Consider the following 20,759-nt stretch of genomic DNA (forward strand, 5'->3'; position numbering starts at 1 on the left):
TTCCTGTATGCTAGGCAGTGTGCTAGGTGCTTTCATTTTAATTCTCATGATATTGATGGGTGACCCGGAATTTTTGAAAAGGTTATTTGTTTGTTGGTATTTACCTGAAAGAGTTGAAAACTTATGTCCACACAAACCCTGCACACGAATGTTTATAGCAGCTTTATTAATAATTGCCAAAAGTTGGAAGCACCAAGATATCCTTTAGTAGATGAATGAATAAATAAACAGCAGTACATCCAGACAATGGAATGTTATTCAGTGCTAAAAAGAAATGAGGCTTCGAGCATGAAAAGACATGGACGAACCTTAAATGCATATTACTAAGTGAAAAAAGCCAATCTGAAAAGGATATGTATGGTATGATTCCTACTATATGGCTTTCTAGAAAAGGCAAAACTATGGAGACAATGAAAAGATCGGTGATTGCCAGGGGTTGAATGGGGTAGAGGGGAGGTGAATAGGTTGAGCACAGAGGATGTTTAAAGCAGTAAAAATACCCGGTGGTACTATGATGGATACATTTATCCAAACCCATAGAATGTACAGCACCAATAGTGAAACTTCATGTAAACTATGAACTTCAGGTGATAATGATGTGTTAATGTAGGTGCATTGATTGTTAACAAGTGTTACTTCTCTGGTGTGGGATATTGACAGAGGGGTTATGCATGTGGCAGGGGCAAGGAGTATATGGGAGATCTCTGTCTTCCTCTCAATTTTGCTATGAATCTAAAGCTGCTCTAAAAAACCAAAGTCTTTAAATTAAAAAAAATTATATTATCAAGGCTGAAGTTTATAATTTTTTAAAAATCTGTTTTTTTTCCTATAAAAATTTATATACAGGAGAGAAAAGTAAAAGGTGAAGGCCTGGAGTGCATTTCCCAAATGCTCCTTTCAGAGATAACCACAGTCAAAAAATTAGTGCATAGTTCTCTTTTTTTCTGTACTACACTAAATTAAAAAAAAAAAAGTAGCTTTTTCACTTAGTAATGATTTGGATGTCTTCTTACATTAGAAAACCACATGCACCATTTCTAATTGGTTTTGCATAAACTCGCTAAACTGTGTGTTCCTAAAAAGCTTACTTGGAGTATTGCCTTTTTCTGAGGATGGAGAAAGTTATTCCTTTTGTTAGCCTTGTGTGAATTTGCTCTTTGAAAATAATAAACTGCATTTTTTTCCACATAATCTCTGACCTATGACTTAATGACAGACCTTTTCTCCAATGTAGGTTAAATCAATACAATAGCAGAATTGGATTTGCACCGGAGTTTCACTGATAGCTAGATTTTCCCACATATTATACCCATACTATTTAGATTTAACACGTAGAAATGCTATCTAGTCAAGAAGCATAAGATACTACAGTTCAGTATTGTTTTTAGAACTGCTTTGTAAAATGAAGATTATGAAATTCTTTTTAATCTTACAAACTGATATCAATTTTGGCATCAAATAGAGACCAGCCACTTAGAGCTCTTATCTATTCAGATATCAAGGTATAGTCCCTGTGGCTTTCTATGTTGCATTGGTGGAATGCTTCAAGCACTTTAGTCTAATGAATAAAAGAAAATTAGCATAAAAACCTAAAATGTAGAGAGTAGGTACTTATTATATATTAGAATTGGAAATGAGAAAATGGACTTTTTAATCTTTGAGCTCCTTTTTGTATTGCTAACCTAAATGATATTAGTGAATCATAATGAATTAAAATGCATTAATGTTGAGGACAAAGGGAAATACTAAATATATTGAGGAGATAAGATGAACATAAAAGGTGTAAGTGAGGAACAGTACAGTTATTTTGATTTAAACATACATGCTTGGATATCAGTGAGTGGATCCAGGTGGGATTAATCCAAGGAGAAGTTTTGGAAAAGGGTTATTTGACTAGAAATTTGAAGACAGAGAAAAATATAAATTAGTAGAAAGGATTGAAGAGGAAGGCTTCTTATTTAGGTGCAGATATAATATATAACTTTTAACAACGTATATTAATTAAGTTTATTATAGTTCTTTCAAATAGAAGACTTTCTGTTGGTCAGCTTATACTACTGCCCTTTTAAGGTCAAAATTCCTGGTTCCTAGCCAAGGAGAGACCTAAGGAATATCCTCAAATTGTTGTTTCAGTCTTTAGTTCCTGATGACCCTAGTATACTGATGATATAATTATTAATAGAAAAAAAAAGGCTATTTGGGACAGCTGTTCTTTCTTTGGAATTCCTAGTTAGAATCTTCTTTAGATATATATTGTTGTATGTATCAGAGACCCAGACTTACAGCCTGACTGAGTGCTGGATTGTTGTTGCAAGTTGAACAGTTAAAATTTAGAATCCTTATTTACTTGTATAATAATATATATTGGAGGCCATCCTGGGAAACCCTTTTTATATCCTAAAAATCCCTATTAAGTAGCCACAAAAATAAATGAAAATGAATTTGTTTTTCTAAAGTGTTTAATTCAAATAACATATAAAGCTTCTGTTGTAAATATTTATGGATTCAACTGCTCGATTCTTAACAAAATAGTTCAGTGAAGTTTAGACTGATCATACAAATGTATTCATTTTCTTCAGTGTTCTCAGGACCTTCAAATTTGCATTGGCCATTAGGAGGATTTGCCTAATGCCTCTCAAAAGTCTTTGGATGGTAAATGTTGGAGGAGGGTAGTTGGTTTCTATGGCAACCTCTTTATTGATCCTCTGCACTAATACCAAGTGCAAAGAGTCAGCTGAGTCTCTACCAGGACTTAAGGTCTTTATTGTGGGAGTCTTACTGTAGTAAGAAAAGTGATAAAAATGGGGGATGGCAAGTAAATTAAGGTTCACCTCTTTTCTATTATAAAAGGAAAACAATGTTTACTTCAATTTGTGTCTCGTTGAACTGGTTAGCAGCAGGATGGTGAAGTAGACTAGTAGTAGTCCTGAAGTTCTTAGTTCACTATGGCAGGAGAATATTAGAGACGAATCTCACAAAAGAGAGAAGACTATATATATAGTCTAGCTATATATATAGTATATATACTATATATACTGCACCTATATATATAGCTATATATACTATATATATATATATATATAGTCTATATATAGACTATATATATAGTATAGCTACTTCTGTCCTGAAATCCCTGTTAGGAATAAAAGGGAAGTCCATTTCTACATGGTTATTACACAGGTTCAGGTCTGGGAAGTTAGAGGTCTTCTGAATAAAATCTCTCTCCTACATCATCTTCTACCTCCTTTATGGTCTGTTCCATTCGGCCAATATAAGATCACAGTGGTTCTGACTAACCATTTTAAAAATGGGGTTATCTGGGGCAGAAATAGAGACACGGATGTAGAGAACAAACGTATGGACACCAAGGAGGGAAAGCGGCGGGGGCGTGGTGGTGGGATGAATTGGGAGATTGGGATTGACATGTATACACTAAAATGCATAAAATGGATAACTAATAAGAAACTGCTGTATAAAAAAATAAATAAAATTCAAAAAATAAATAAATAAAATGGGGTTATCTGCCTTTCTTAGACAAATTCAGAGATTGTCCAAAGATTAAAGTTAAAAGAGATCTAAGAGAAATGACATAAGCTAAAATAATTTTCAATGAAAGGAAAAGGAGAGATAAAAGTACAAAAAAAGTCTGCTCATCACTAAAGGCCAGGCAAAATCCTATGTTTAACTCAAAAACACATGCCAAGAGAATAATTCCGAGTAGAGGTTGGCACACTTTTTAAAAAATAAAGGGCCAGATAGGAAATATTATAGACTTCAATGTCCATATGGTCTCTGTCACAGCCAGCCAACTCTGCTGTTACAGTGCAGAAGCAGCCACAGACAATACATGAATGAGCATGGTTGTATTCTAGTAATTATTTATAAACACTGAAATTTGAATTCCATGTTATTTTCACATGTCACAAAATATTCTTATTTTTATTTTAAGCCACTTAAAAATGTAAAAGCCATTCTTAGCTCGTAGACCACACAAAACAGGCAGTGAGTTGAATCTGGCCCATTGGCCACAGTGTGCTGACTCCTGGTAGAGAGGAAAGATTACTGCTGAAATAAGGGTTAATGAATAAAGTCCCCAGAGATACCCTTTTAATCTAGAACCTCAGAGTATAGCATGTAGATGTGGCTTGGTATGGTGGAAAAAGCCTTTGGAGCCAAACTGAGTTACTCGTTCTGGGAATCTTCTTTACTAATCTGTAAAGCAAGTAATATCTACATTCGTATAGCGGTTGTATTAGTTAGCTTTTGCTGCATAACAGACCACCCCCAAAACTTAGTGGCCTAAATCAATAGTCTCGTGATTCCATAGTGGGCTGGAATGCTCTTATTGTCTGGGGCTGTATTGTCTAGGTCGCTTACTCTAGCCTTACTGACATGTCAAAGGCCTCAGACTGGGGTGGGTATTTTCATGTGGCCTCTCTTATCCTTCAGGAGGCTAATTCAAACTTGTTCCCAGGGTAGGAATAGAGTTCCCAGCAGCAAGAGAAGGCAAAGCTCCAATGTGCAAGCACATATCAAGCCTCAGCTTGCTCAATGTTTGCTAGTGTTCCATTGACCAAAGCAAGTCACATGAGCAAATCCAGACTTAATGTGTAGGCGGGGGGATCAAGGAGGCCTATGACTCAGTGGGGGCCATAACTGCAACAGTCTGTCACAGTGGTTAATATTTTTTAGGAGCCCAGCATAGTGCCTGGCACATAAAGCACTCAGTAAATGTTAGATCCTTCCTGTGCTTGTCAGGGACAAGTGAAGAGCCTGCCAGCTGTGATGACTCATCTTTTTTTGTAGCCAGTCCCTAATTTTCTTACATCACAGTCACTGTTCTTCAGAGTTCACTGTATGTCATTTTAGGGAGATGATGACAATACCGGTAAACTTTTGAGAGCTTATTGTATGCCAGGCACTGTTCTAAGCTTTTTACTTATACTATCTTATTTAATTTCCGCAACAGCCATATGTGATAGGTGCTCATTTGCTTATTTTACAGTTGAGGAGTTCATACACAGAGCTTAATTAACTAAAACTTGCCCAAGGTCACAAGTGATGAAGTTATCAAGCACAAGCAGTGCTTCTGTGTGGGCGGAATGAGTGTGAAAGAAATACTAAAAGATAGCCCTTAAGCAGGATGGAAAGATGATAAATTGAATGTACTTATTGATTACTCACTATTTGCTTTTCACTTTATTTGCGCATTTTATAATTTCTTTCAAAGTGTGAAGCAACATAGGATTGTATATAATGTGGTTAGATTACGCTTTTGATCATTCACTCTGAGTGATCCATATTGTTGAGTGTCTGAAAATCAGCATCATTTTATGATCATTGATTCAAAGGGAAAAAAGCTCCTTCATTTAAACAGGTTCTCCTGCTATTTATATTTTTAACCACTGTGCTCATCAGAGGGTGCCTTAATTATTTTACTTCTGCATTCTGAGCTGATTAAGCTTTCTTCTTTTCAAATATTTTGCTTGCAGGTGAAAGAATGCTATCTAGTGGCAACAAAAGGTGACTGCAAGCATGGGGAAAAATAGAATTTTTAAAATTATTTTTTTCATAGGATTTTTAAAGTATTTATTTTTATTTATTTATTTGGCTGCATCGGGTCACAGTTGCGGCATGCAAGATCTTTGTTGGGGCGCTCGGGTTTCTCTCTAGTTGTGGCGTGGGGGCTCCAGAGCACACGGGCTCAGCAGTTGTGGCACACGGGCTTAGTTGCCCCATGGCATGTTCCCCAACCAGGGATCGAACCGCGTCTCCTGCTTTGGAAGGTGGGTGCTTGACCACTGGACCACCAGGGAAGTCCCAGAATTTTTATTTATTTATTGTTTTTCTATCTTTTGGAACAATTTCCAGGGATGAAAAATGCAATTACTTATGACTTTTTCTTTTCTTTTTTTTTTTTTTTTTGGTATGCGGGCCTCTCACTGTTGTGGCCTCTCCCCTTGCGGAGCGCAGGCTCAGCGGCCATGGCTCACGGGCCCAGCCGCTCCATGGCATGTGGGATCTTCCCGGACCGGGGCAAGAACCCGTGTCCCCTGCATCGGCAGGTGGATTCCCAACCACTGTGCCACCAGGGAAGCCCCTTATGACTTTTTCTTAGAGGTGGTAGGGAATATTCTGATTTAGTACTTAAGGTATACACAAAGCCAAATTTTTTGTGATTCATTCAATAAACATTGTGTGCTCAATGCTATTGTAGGTATTGGGAAGAGGGTAGTGAATAAGACAAGGACTAGGGACTTATATTCAAGTGCAAGAGAGAAAAACACAAATCAGGATAATTTCAGATACTGATTAGTGCTGTAAAGAAAATAAAGCTTGATGGGATAGTTTTGAGTCATTTTTTGTTTTAGCCAATTAAATTCAGTGTCTTCTCTGAAAAACCACTGTGTTAGATGCAAGCAGATAATCAAATATGAGAAAAGCATTAGTACTTATTGTTCTCAAGCATTATATAGTCTGTTGGTAGTAGGAATAGAATTTGTAGGGCAAAGATAAGTAAAATACATATGAAGGACTAATGAAGGACTAAATAAGATAAATACATTAAGAGGACATAGAGAGGAGGGGAATTGGAGGAAGGGTAGTCAAAAGGTACAAACTTCTAGTTATAAGTAAGTACTAGGGATGTAATGTACAACATGATGACTATAGTTAACACTGATACATGATATATAGGAAAGTTGTTGAGATTAAATCCTAAGAATTTTCATCACAAGGAGAATTTTTTTTTCTTTTTTTTTTTAACTATATGAGTTGTTGGATGTTAACTGAACCTATTGTGGTAATCATTTCACAATATGTATAAATCAAACCATCATGCTGTATGCCTTAAGCTTATACAGTGATATATGTCAATTATTTCTCAATAAAGCTGGAAAAAAAGGGCATAGGGTAAGTCTTACTTGACTAGTGAATATATCACCAACATTGAAATAGAATGAATAAAAGGTACTGTAATGCTAAATTAATTTAGTGCTCCATTAATCATTTGCTGTGATTGGCCATTAGAATGGGCTGATGTTTACTGTTTATCTTTATAAAGATGTTTTTGTATCTTTCTTTATCTACTTCTAGTCAGTCAGTCAGTCAGCATGTTGATTTCATTGTTGTCATATTAAGAATGCTTATTGACCATAAGGATAATAGAAAATATTCAGGTTATTTTGTTTGAGCTTCCAGCTCAAAAAATTCGAGAATGCCGGAAGTAATAAGTATAATTTTGTCATCTTAATTTGTTAGTTATATAATAATTTCTTTTTAAATTCTTGTAGTTATTTTTTGTACACTGTATTTTTTTTCATAAATTTATTTATTTAATTTATTTACTTTTGGCCGTGTTGGGTCTTCGTTGCTGTGCGCGGGCTTTCTGTAGCTGCGGTGGCTTCTCTTGTTGCGGAGCACGGGCTCTAGGTGCGTGGGCTTCAGTAGTTGTGGCTCGCGGGCTCTAGAGCACAGGCTCAGTAGTTATGGCGCACGGGCTTAGTTGCTCCGCAGCATGCGGGCTCTTCCCAGACCAGGGCTTAAACCGGTGTCCCCTGCATTGGCAGGCAGATTCTTAACCACTACACCACCAGGGAAGCCCTATGCACTGTATTTTGATGTACATAAATCATCTGACTTTATTTGATTTGGTTATCTCACATTGTAAGAGAGAACAACAATATATTGAACTTCTTTCCATGAAAAATAGGCATTTTAAGATGAATTGTTATTATGTTTATAGTTGAAATGGAAACAAATTATAGAAAAGGACTCCCTTTATGGAGTTTTTGCATTACGAAGAACTCTCTGGCTAGTCTTCTGATAAGTATAGCAGGACCCATCTATGCTTCAATAAGTTCTAACAAGTAGACCTACTTCAGTTAGCCATTTTCGTATACATTGTTTTAAGAAAAGGAATAAATGTTTTACTTTTAAGTTAAAGGATAATTTAAATTAAATAACTTATATTCAGATAGGCCTTTATCCTAAGTAGTCTAAATTAATAAGGCTTAAAGTATATTACTTCCTTATGATATAATTTATCCTTTTTATTGTGTAGCTCTGACTCTGACTTTTGATACATAGTCATGTAACCCATCACACATTTTTACTACCTTCCTTTGTGCCCTTTTTTTTTTTTTTTTTTTTGACTGCACTGCATGGCTTGCAGGGTCTTAGTTCCCCAACCAGGGATCGAACCCATACTCCCTCCAGTGGCCTTTGTGCCTCTCTGTAGTCACCCCTTGCCCTCATCTTCTAGACTCTAGCAACCACTGATCTGTTTACTGTCCTTATAATTTTGCCCCTTCCAGAATATGAATATAAATGGAATTTTGGGTCTATTTCTGGACTCCCTTCTATTGAGCTGTATGGCTATCCTGCCAAAAATACGTCATTATTTACTGTAGCTTTTTAGTGATACATATACATTACTTTCGTCTTTTATTGATTTTTTTCCCCCGTGATGTGAATGCTTTTAATTGGAGTTGATATTTTCCTAATGTTTATCATTAGCATTTTTAAACTAAACTTTCTATTTTGAGATAACTGTAGAATCACATGGAGTTGTAAAATAATACAGAATTTCCCCCAGTGGTACAGTATCACAACCAGGATATTGACATTAATATAGTCACAGTACAGAATATTTCTGTCACTGCAGGGATCCCTCATGTTGCTCTTATGCCACACCCACAAATCATAGGTGGTTAAATTTATTTTTCTACTTCAGACTTTGTTTTCTGAAACAAATATGACTTGAAAAAAATCTGTATTGCCAGTGACACGATAACTTTCAAGTTTGAAAATCTTATTCAGCATTTTTGGCTGAGTTGAAGAATGCGGTACTCTGACTCAAAATAAATTTAACATAGATCAGGTTATAAACTGATTACTGTTTAATAGAAATACCTAGTATACCTAATACATTGCTTATATTGCTTTTCCTCAGCTGGAATTTGACTTGGGTGCCTATAATAGGAAAAACTTTAGGGGCATTAACAAAATAGAAATTTCTCTCTCATGTAAAACTAAGTACTTAAGTTGTAGTGTTAGGGCAGGTCTACAAAGTTGTCAGGAACCCAGGCTTTTTCCTGTTTTCTGCTCTGTCATCCCAAGGTTGTGACCATTGTTTTCCTTGTTCAGGATGGCAGCAAGATAGAGGAAAGGCAAGAAGCCTGCTTCTCTTCCTTTGCTATCCATCCTTCACACTGAGTCCAAGTTAAGTGTTCTAAAATTCTATTATCATTTTGAAACAGAAGTCACTTGCTGCTAAGTCTGTGGTGGCTTTTCATTATATTTAATGTTTTTGTTTTCTCTGATCTGCGTGTGTTTGTCTTGCCTCCTCACGAGGGTATCATCTCTGTTGGCATCAGTATGTCAGATCAACATAAAGCTGAGACCGCAAACACTTTGAATATCTATTAATTTGAATACACTAATTGGAATTTTAAAGTATTTTGGTGAGGCTTTCATTAATTTGGTTGATACCTTAACCAAACTAACTCATGTGGCTTTAAGATGATAATTTTGAATACTAAAGGGTTTAAACAGTATACTGATAATATCCAGATGTTTGAAACTTTAGAGATATGTAGGATTTAACCCATATATCTTATATCTAGAATTTTCTTTCCAAAGATTTTTATTTGTATTATATATACCTTTTAATAACAGATTTAGTTTTTAGCAAGAATCTAATGATTCTAGTTGTCTTATGATATTTAGGCTTATAATAGGTCAAATGCCAACTGGAGAAATAAGAAGATGTGGTTCTCTGGTCCATAAAGAGTCTCAGAACAATTCAAAATGAAACATTCTTTGAGCTGCTCTGATCAGTTTGTCTAAAAAGTGAGAGGTTACAAACAAAGCAACGTTTTCTGACTGCTTCTTCCCCACTGACAAGTAATCAACATAATTCAGTCTTTTTGTTTGAAGTAGGCAGACTTGAGTGGTCTAGTTTCCTCCATTTAAAATGAGGTATCACTTAACCTCTTTAACTTGAATTTTTTTAACTCTAAACTTCAAATTAAGTAGGTTTACTCTGTTTCTACCTATAAAGTTGAAGTAATTATTCAAGCATAGCATTTTAAAAATAAATGTTCTTGGCACCTGTATTACAAGAAAATAAAAGGTTAATGAGGCAGCACAGGTGAGCAGATGTGAAGCATGCCATAGATTCAGCATATTCTATTTTTAGAGACCCAAACAGAGAGGGGCAGTCCTTTTATGTCAGGTAGGCCTCCCCAGGTTTCTATTCTTCTTTCCTTTTGCTGTTAATTATTTATCTTCTACCCAAATGCCTTGCAAATATTCTGCATATGTTTCAGTTCTAGAATTTGCTTTTGTTTTAATGAATTTGTATTTTGAGATATAAATTGAACTATAACTATTGTTAAATGACTATTAAAACAAAAACAACTTTTGGGGGGAGATATATATACCATTCCAGAATATTCTCATAAAAGGCTATTTCCATGTTTAGCTGGTCACTATTAGAAATTTATGGCTAACTTCTGCTCTAGCCTCATTCTGTGCTTGCTGCTGTTCTACAGACTTGCTTTCACTCTGAAACATGTTTAAGTTTGAAATGTGTTTTGGAGAGGCTCCCAAAGTGCCTCTTGACTACCTGGACTTAAAGCTCTGAAATACCCTTGGGTCAGTATAGTGTTGTGTTACCCCTCAACTCCAGTATTAGAGTGGAAGATTAGAAAATATATGGGCTTCAGAGCCAAATAGTTAAAAGTTTTGGCTGTACTGTTACTGGTTGTCTGACCATAAACAAATGCTTTAACTTCTCTGACCCTGAATTTCATCTACTGAAAAACGTATACCTTGCAGAGTTGATATGAGGAGAGAAATATGTGAAAGTGATATACTTATCTGGCACACAGGAACGCTAATAATAATAAGAACCTGTCTTTGATTGTCAGTCTCCACTCTGTCCTCAAAGAATGGAGCATAACATTAATTTGGAGTTTCTGTACTCTCCAAGACCCACTAGCTGGGTGTTGATTCGCGATTCTTTAACCTTTTTTACACCCCCCAGTCTTCTTTGGACTCCCTAGGACCAAGAAATTGTAGCAAGTGGATTTGAAAGACATAGACTAAGTCTCTTTGGAAATCTGTTAGAACGTGCTGACCTGACATCTTGCAGTTAACTGAAGTTTAGCTAAGCACCAGTGAGAGGCCTAGCCTTGATTAGATTAGCAAGAATTGACCTGTGGTTTGGGTGTGGTACAAAGTTAATAGTAGCATTGAAAATAACCAGGATAATTTATATATAAAACATTTACTACTTTATAGACAATGTCTCTAAGCTGTACTGGTTTCCTTCTCCCTTATTCCTCTGTCAGAGAATTGTATTTCTGTTAATTTTCTGTTAGTCTTAAATGAATTAGTTCTTAAATTATTGTAGCTCTGTGGGCCCTACTGGGATGATAGACTATTCCCTTCAATGGACTGTCAGACCATTTTAGGCGCCACACCAACCGTTCCTGTGCCCAGCGTAGACCCGTTTACTTTTTCTCTGATGACAACCACTGCTGCCACTTAGGGGCACTCACCTGGACTCTGCCAAGTGAAAACTATCTCTTTTTCTAACTTGAAGAACCTTGTCACAGGTTCACTGAAAAGCTTCCTTTATCACCTCCTGGAACCCTGAGCCATATGACCCCTGGATGTCATACCTAGGCCCTTCAGAAGTGGGTCCATTTGATTCCTTCCTTATTTTCGTGCAGTTCATGTCACTAAATTACAGAACCTTTTAACCATTAGACTACATAATTGCCTGATATAATTTCCTATAGTTGTTCCTCTTTAGAAACACTGGTTTATTTCTGTCAGCCAGTGGCGAAAGTTAGCTTGCAGTTCTTTTGACACCATTTCCATTTGCTACCAATGTCGGCTTGGTAATTGGGCCTTCTTCAGCTTTACTCTTAGGACAAAAAAAATTTTTTTTAATTGTGGTAAATAAACATGAACTTTACCATTGTAGTCATTTTTAAGTGTATAATTAAGTGGCAGTAAGTACATTCACAGTGTTGTGTAACCATCACTACTATTTCAAGAACTTTTTCATCATCCCAAACAGAAACTCTGTACCCATTAAGCAATAACTCCCCATTTCTCCCTCCTTCCTGCCCCTGGTAACCTTTATTCTACTTTACGTCTCCATGAATTTGCCTATTCTAGATACTTCGTGTAAGTGGATTCATACAATATTTGTTTTTGTGTGTGTTTGGCTTATTTCACTGAGCATAATGTTTTCAAGGTTCATCTGTGTTGTAACATGTATCAGAATTTCATCCCTTTTTATGGTTTAATACTATTCCATTGTATGTGTATATACCACATTTTTTAGTCTATTCATTTGTTGATAGATACTTGAGTTGTTTCTGTGTTTTGGCTATTGTGAATAATGTCATTGTGAACATTGGCGTACAGGTGTCTGTTGAGTTCCTATTTTCAGTTCTTTTGGGTATATACATAGAAGGGGAATTGCTGAGTCATATGATAATTGTGTGTTTAATTTTTTTAGGAACTGCCATATTGTTTTCCACAGCAGCTGCACCATTTTGCATCCCCACCAGTAATGCATGAGGGTTCCAATATCTCTATATCCTCCCCAATACTCTTTATTTTCCATATTTTTTAATAATAGCCATCTTAGTGGGTATGAAATGGTATTTCATTGCAGTTTTGATTTTGCATTCCCTTTATGACTTAATGATGCTGAGGATTTTTTTCATGTGCTTATTGCCATTTGTATCCTTTTTGGAGAAGTGTCTATTTAGGTTCTTTGACCATTTTTGAATTGGATTTTTTTCTCTTTTTTTTGAGTTTTAAGAGTTCTTTATATGTGTTGCCATATCTTTGTCTGGTTTGTGTATCAGGGTAATGTTGACCTTGTGAGTTAAGGACTGTTCTCTCCTTTTCAATCTTTTGGAAGATTTTAAGAAAAATTGGTATTAATTCTTTAGAAGTTTGGTAGAACTCACCAATGAAGCCATCTGGTCCTGGGCTTTTCTTTGTTGGGATATTTATTTATTTTTTTTTTTTTTAATTTTTTTTTTTTGCGGTGCACGGGCCTCTCACTGTTGTGGCCTCTCCTGTTGCGGAGCATAGGCTCCGGACGCGCAGGCTCAGCGGCCATGGCTCATGGGCCCAGCCACTCCGCGGCATGTGGGATCCTCCCGGACCGGGGCACGAACCCATGTCCCCTGCATCAGCAGGCGGACTCTCAACCACTGCACCACCAGGGAAGTCCTTGGGATATTTTTGATTACTGATTCAACCCTCTTAATAGTTACAGATGCATTTAGATTTTCTATTTCTTCTTGAGTCAATTTGTGTGTTTCTAAGAATTTGTCCATTTCATCTAGGTTATCCAGTTTGTCAGCATATAGTTGCCCATGGTATTCTCTTATAATCTTTTCCAGCTTTACTTCTGGTTTTAGTAATTTGAGTCTTTTCTCTCTTTAATCAATTCTTTTTTTAGGAACAAATTATTCAGGAGTCATATATGATACTTTTTTTATTAATTAATTTATTTTTGGCTGCATTGGGTCTTTGTTGCTGCACGCAGGCTTTCTCTAGTTTCAGCGAGCAGGGGCTTCTCTTTGTTGCGGTGCACGGGCTTCTCATTGCGGTGGCTTCTCTTTGTTGCAGAGCATGGGCTCTAGAGCACAGGCTCAGCAGTTGTGGCACACAGGCTTTGTTGCTCCGCGGCATGTGGGATCTTCCTGGACCAGGGCTCGAACTCGTGTCCCCTGCATTGGCAGGCAGATTCTTAACCACTGCGTCACCAGGAAGTCCCCATATATGATACTTTTAATTGAATGTGTATAAGTCTCAGAGTGAGAGGAAGTGAGTTGAGGGGGGAAGATAAGATGCTTTGAGAGTTTTAGATTCACCCATATAGTCTACATTTTGTTGATTCTTAAACCTCAGGGTGCTGTGGAACCACTTAGTTTCCTCTATTAGTGTATAGTGCAAAGTTCCTAGCAGGAAATCCATGGTCCTGATTTTCTCTGTGCCTAATAGCAATATTAGACTTTGTTGGGGATACTAAAGATGTTCTCCTAAAGGAGAATATAAGCAAGCATATGCTAAAATGTACACTAATGAAAATAAGTGCAATTACCTTGTAAAAATCCACCAGCTTCCCAAAATGAATCAGCTCTGAATATATTGTTTGTCTTTCTGGAATTGTATGATTCTGTTTTGGCTGTAAATGCAAAAATGTATTTTGAAAACATGTAAGCAAAAGGGCAAACTACTTGTAACCACTCATCTACTTTCTGTCTCTATGGATTTCCCTATTCTGGATATTTCATATAAATGGAATCTTTTTTTTTTAATTTTTAAAAATTTATTTATTGATCGATTTTTGGCTGCATTGGGTCTTCGTTGCTGCGTTCCGGCTTTCTCTAGTTGCGGCGAGTGGGAGGCTACTCTTCATTGCAGTGCATGGGCTTCTTTTTTTTTTTTTTTCCAACATCTTTATTGGAGTATAATTGCTTTACAATGGTGTGTTAGTTTCTGCTTTATAACAAAGTGAATCAGTTATACATATACATATGTTCCCATATCTCTTCCCTCTTGCGTCTCCCTCCCTCCCACCCTCCCTATCCCACCCCTCTAGGTGGTCACAAACCACTGAGCTGATCTCCCTGTGTTATGCGGCTGCTTCCCACTAGCTATCTGTTTTACGTTTGGTAGTGTATATATGTCCATGCCACTCTCTCACTTTGTCACAGCGTGGGCTTCTTATCGCTGTGGCTTCTCTTGTTGCGGAGCACGGGCTCTAGGCGCGTGGGCTTCAGTAGTTGCAGCATGCAAGCTCAGTAGTTGTGGCTCACGGGCTCTAGAGCCCAGGCTCAGTAGTTGTGGCACAGGGGCTTAGTTGCTCCACGGCATGTGGGATCTTCCTGGACCAGGGATCGAACCCATGTCCCCTGCGTTGGCTGGCGGATTCTTAACCACTGCACCACCAGGGAAGTCCCTGGAGTCATATATTATATGGCCTTTTCCGTCTGGTTTCTTTAATTTACCATAATGTTTTAAAGGTTCATCCATACTATAGAGTGCATCAGTATTTCATTCCTGTTTTTTTGCTGAATAATGTTCCATTGTCTGGCTATAGCAAATTTAAATTATTTATCAGTTGAAAATGGGCACAGTAAAAATGAGATTGAGAAATATTTCAGTTGTGGTGAGTGAGTCTGAAATTGCAGCCTATAAAATCCAGATACAGCAGGCAGAGGTAAGGGAAGCCAAAATAGGGTAGAGTTAGTGAATAGGAAGCTTTCCAGAGATCAGAAATCACAATATAAGTTACAAAGAGAATAAAAAAGGTTATGATCAGGAGAATTTCAGAATTTAAAATACTGAATGCTTTGAAAAACTCTTGTAAGGCCTAATCTGTATAATGAGATATTATGCCAGTACTTGATTTTCTAAACAGTAACTTTAGTGATGAATATAATTGCTAAGAATCATGATAAATTGACTTTTAAAATAGTCTTGTATTGTGTTAAATCGTAGCTAACCTTTACTTAAATTGGATGTTACAGATTTTCTCTTTTATTAAATTGGTTATAGTAATCAGCCATAGTTTCTACAAAATTGCTTTTCATTTGTTCAAAATAGATTGCTCTGAAATGTTTGATTATAAAATATCAAGTGATTTGCATTTTTAAATGTATCATTTTCTTTCAGGTTACAGTGTAGGATTTTGGAAGTCCTCCCTCCATCACACCAAAATGGTTTTGCTAATGGACATGTCAGCAATATAGATGGAGAAACTATTATCATCAGTGATAGTGATGATTCAGAAACACAAGACAGTTCTTTTCAAAATGGGTAAGTGATTTTTAATAATTTTTAAAATGTATGAATTCCCTGGCTGTCCACGCTTTCACTGCTAAAGGCCCGGGTTCAATCCCTGGTGGGGGAACTGAGATCCCACAAGCCATGTGGCACAGCCTAAATAAATAAGTATGTATGTATGTATTTATTTATTTAAGTAAGTATGTATGTCAGATTGGGTACTGATATCCCATTGAAATAATTTTTTCTCTTCCTTTCTAGTCATACACTGGATACTATGTATCTAAACCATATGGTTCAACAACACCTTAGAATTTGCAAAAACTGAAACTTACCTAGTTAATTCTAGTCAGCTGCACAAGAACAATTGAAGCTCACTTCATTCAGTTATACACTCCACTTTTGTTTACCTGGGAAAATTCATTCTGTCCTTTATTATTCACTTTATGGTGCATATAGTAAAGAAACTCTGTAAGTTTCTGAGATTTAGTCAATTGACAGCTTTGGTCAGCTGAGTGCTCTTGGAGAAAAATCATATAAATCCATATAGATTGGCACTGTCTGCAGTGTGTGTACTGTATTTATATCACTTTGACTGTATCTTACTTTCATTACCCAATTGCCCAGTGCTTCTCTTTATTATCCTTTCATATCATTTTCTTCTCTATAACCCCCACTTATATCCCCTTTACATATACAGTTGCATTCACAGAGGCAGCTTTTCCAGAATCTAACCACTCCTCTCTACTGCCACCACTACCCTCTTAGTCTGTACTGCCAACATTTTTCTCACTTAGTTTTATTGCATTAGCTTTCTAACTGGTATCCCTGTTTGCACTCTGTTCCCCTCATCCCAGCCAGAATGATCCTTCTGAAGTGTAAGTTAAATCATTATCACCCCATTATTCAGAATCCTCCGGTGTCTTTTTTCTTTTTTAAAAAAATTTATTTATTTATTTTTGGTTGCATTGTGTCTTCGTTGCTGCATGAGGGCTTTCTCTAGTTGCAGCGAGCAGGGACCGCTCTTTGTTGCGGTGTGCGGACTCCTCATTTTGGTGGCCTCTGTAGTTGCGGAGCAGGGCTCTAGGCGCGCGAGCCTCAGTAGTTGCAGCACTTGAGCTCAGTAGTTGTGGCGCGCAGGCTCTGTAGTTGTGGCACACGGGCTTAGTTGCTCCGAGGCATGTGAGATCTTCCCGAACTAGGGATCAAACCCATGTTCCCTGCATTGGCAGGTGGATTCCCAACCACTACGCCACCAGGGAAGTCCCTCCTCTGGTGTCTTTACTCAAAGTAAAATTGAAAGCCCTTAATGATAACCCATAGTCTGGCCTTGCTGCTGCCTCTCTGACTAAACCTTCCTCTTTTTCTCCCTGTTGATTCTGCTTCTTGTGCAAACCATGCATGCCTTCCCCTCAGGACCTTTACACTTTTCTCTCTTCCTTTAAAAACTCATTTCCCCAAGAGTTTTTTCATGGGTTGCTCCCTCATTTTTTTCAGATCTCTGCTTAAATGTCAACTTCTTGGAAGGCCTACCTGGTCAATTTATCAGGGATCATCACCCTATATGAAATAGAGACCTTTCACTCTGCACTCTATTCCCTTCATAGCACTTACCACCTACCCTGTCGTCTGTTTTGTTTGTCTCCCCGCTGTATTTCTATTTTGTTCACCAGTGAATCCTTATTCTTTAGTGTTTGGCACATTGTAAGCTCTTAACTATTTAGTGAATGGATGGATGCATGAATGAATATACCCTCAAAAGAGAAGAAAAAATGAGAAATTGGTAGGGGTGGGAATTAAATGTGTAGCCTCTTTGCTAGTTCTTGAAACAGGGTAAACTACACTATCTCCACTTTTGCTCTTAGATTACGTAGCTAAAAATGGTTTAAAAGTAAATCCAAGAGCTGTTTATAAATTTATCTAGCCTAAACTGGAGAGCCTGCTTATTCATCTGGAGTTAATTTCTTCACCCAAGGAAAATTTATTGAATGAGTAATTAAAGTACCTACCTAACATAAAATAGTGCTCTGTGCTATTTTGGCTAATAAAATAGTGAGGCATATCAGTAACTTATAAAATCATAATTAAAATTAAAATGCATTAGATTCTGTTATAGTATGTCCTTAGAAACTAGATTTCATGTAAAATATCATGTTTCCAAACAAATTTTTTTTAAATTTTTTATTTATTTTTGGCTGCGTTGGGTCTCTGTTGCTGCATGCGGACTTTCTCTAGTTGCAGGGCTACTCTTCGTTGTGGTGCGTGGGCTTCTCATTACAGTGGCTTCTCTTGTTGCAGAGCATGGGCTCTAGGCACGTGGGCTTCAGTAATTGTGGCGCGTGGGCTCAGTAGTTGCAGTGCCTGGGCTCCAGGGCGCAGGCTCAGTAGTTGTGGCACACGGGCTTAGTTGCTCTGCGGCATGTGGGATCTTCCTGGACTAGGGATCGAACCCATGTCCCCTGCATTGGCAGGTGGATTCTTAACCACTGCACCACCAGGGAAGTCCCCCAAACAAATTATTAACTTATTTTGTGTCTTTGCTCTTTTTAGGAAGAAGAAAGATACAATTGATCCCTTATTATTCAAGTACAAGGTGCAACCCACTAAAAAAGAATTGTATGAGTGTGCTATTGTTAAAGCAACACAAATCAGGTAAAATTCCATATCTTCTGTATGGTAGTTTAAAGTAGAATAATTATGTTCAGTTAAGGAGATTTGATGTGGAACAAATGGGTAGTAGCGAGTGATTGCTTCCCTTTTTAAAATACATGTATATTTATATGCTCATAGACTGATAATGTGATTCCTAATGAACCATGAGCCCTTTGTCTAGTTTAGTAACTAACTCCAGATAGTCTTCACATCTAAAAAATTAAGAAGGATTCTATTTATGAAGCACTTCTCATGAGAGAACTCAGTTTTCAAAGCTGAGAAACCTGGTGCTTAGAAGTACGTCACATTTGTAATATTATGTTCATTAGACACAGACATCTGATCAGTCTCTGCCCATTTCTGAGGAAGTTTAATAACAAAAAATGAGTATGTTTAAAAATTCCTGTTTGTGACCTAATCAAAAGATAGAGGTAGTCATGAAACAACCTAAGTGTCCTTTGACAGATGAATGGATAAAGCAGATGTGGTATATATATACAATGGAATACTACTCAGCCATAAAAAGTATGAAATAATGCCATTTGCAGCAACGTAGATGGACCTAGAGATTATTATACTAAGTGAATTGTCAGACAGAGAAAGACAAACATCATGTGATATCTCTTATATGTGGAATCTAAAATATGACACAGGGCTTCCCTGGTGGCGCAGTGGTTGAGAGTCCACCTGCTGATGCAGGGGACACAGGTTCGTGCCCCGGTCCGGGAAGATCCCACATGCTGCGGAGCGGCTGCGCCCGTGAGCCATGGCCGCTGAGCCTGCGCGTCCGGAGCCTGTTGCTCCGCAACGGGAGAGGCCACAACAGTGAGAGGCCCGTGTACCGCAAAAACAAAATATGTATATATGTATATATATATACGTATATATATATGACACAAATGAACTTGTCTACAAAACAAAAACAGACTCAGGCATAGAGAACAGACTTGTGGTTGCCAAGGGGGATGGGGATCGGGGAGGCATGGATTGGGAGTTTGGGATAAGTAGATGCTTTGCATTCTATACATCTATTATGTATAGAATGGATAAACAACAAGGTCCTACTGTATAGCACAGGGAACTATATTCAATATCCTGTGATAAACCATAATGGAAAAGAATACGAAAAAGAATATATATATATATGTATAACCAAATCACTTTGCTGTACAGCAGAAATTACCACAACATTGTAAATCAACTATACTTCAATAAAATTTAAAAAATAAAAAAATAAAATGAGAAAGAGAGGTACTGAATGGTTAATATTTAAAAGAACTGGCTCTAGGTTACATTGATATATTTTAGGAAAATCCCTGTTGTTGCCTGTTGAGGTTAGTCTCTTAGTCACCTGAAAATAAGTAGTTGACATCATCAGCCAACTATCAACTTGTCACCTAGGATTCAGTCTTGCATTTTGTTTTATGTAAAATAATTTTACTAATTCTCTCATCCCTGTTGCCCTCCCCCCACCCATATACTCATGAGTCCAAAGAAAAGTGATAACAATATTATAAATATTGAGTGGATCCTGAGTCAGGTATATTACTTTCTATAAACTGTATGGGTCTGTGCAGTTCTTTGTTTGTTTTTGGGGGCCTATCATTAATGTAAGATCTCTGGAGCATTCTCCGCTTTATTGTATATTGAAAAATAATATTTCCAAGATAATGCTCATGAATTATTCAAACTTTTGAATTTATTTAGTTTATGGGCTAATGAATAGCATAGTTGAGACAACCAATGTTTTCCTTATTCATTGTTGAGCTTTTTCCTTTTTTTTTTGTTTTTAGTTCAAGATATGTTTTTATGTAATGTAATTCCCTATTTAATATTTTTCACTTTTCTATTTACTTTTTGACTTATGCTGTAAATATAATTCTGCTAGATCTTGGTTACAGTTGTATTAATTCATTTTCTTCTTAATTGGTGAGGCAAAGAATTATAAGGTGGAAAGTTATACTTGATAATAGAAGACTTAAATGACTTGCAGCTCTTTGTTAGCACCAAAAGATAATACTGTTCCTCAGATGCAAAACTCCTCAACAAAATACTAGCAAACAGAATCCAACAGCACATTAAACGGATCATACACCATGATCAAGTGGGGTTTATCCCAGGAATGCAAGAATTCTTCAGTATATGCAAATCAATCAATGTGATACACCATATTAACAAATCGAAGGAGAAAAACCACATGATCATCTCAATGGATGCAGAGAAAGCTTTCAACAAAATTCAACACCCATTTATGATAAAAATCCTCCAGAAAG

The 20,759-nt window shown here is 37.0% G+C and overlaps 1 protein-coding gene across 4 annotated transcripts in view; it reads left to right on the forward strand.

Annotated features, from left to right (window-relative positions):
- BAZ1A (bromodomain adjacent to zinc finger domain 1A) overlaps positions 1-20,759 on the forward strand; it is a 93,427-nt gene that overhangs the window by 19,313 nt on the left and 53,355 nt on the right. For 3 of the 4 annotated variants that reach the window (XM_019924042.3, XM_019924043.3, XM_073800559.1), the window contains 2 exons: positions 15,724-15,867; positions 18,385-18,486. In XM_019924042.3, coding sequence (XP_019779601.2) covers positions 15,724-15,867; positions 18,385-18,486 — 246 coding nt within the window. The remainder of the gene's footprint in view (positions 1-15,723; positions 15,868-18,384; positions 18,487-20,759) is intronic. The other variant, XM_073800558.1, reaches the window with a different exon arrangement.

Source organism: Tursiops truncatus, chromosome 2 (assembly GCF_011762595.2).
Source record: "Tursiops truncatus isolate mTurTru1 chromosome 2, mTurTru1.mat.Y, whole genome shotgun sequence".
Taxonomy (NCBI): Eukaryota; Metazoa; Chordata; class Mammalia; order Artiodactyla; family Delphinidae; genus Tursiops; species Tursiops truncatus.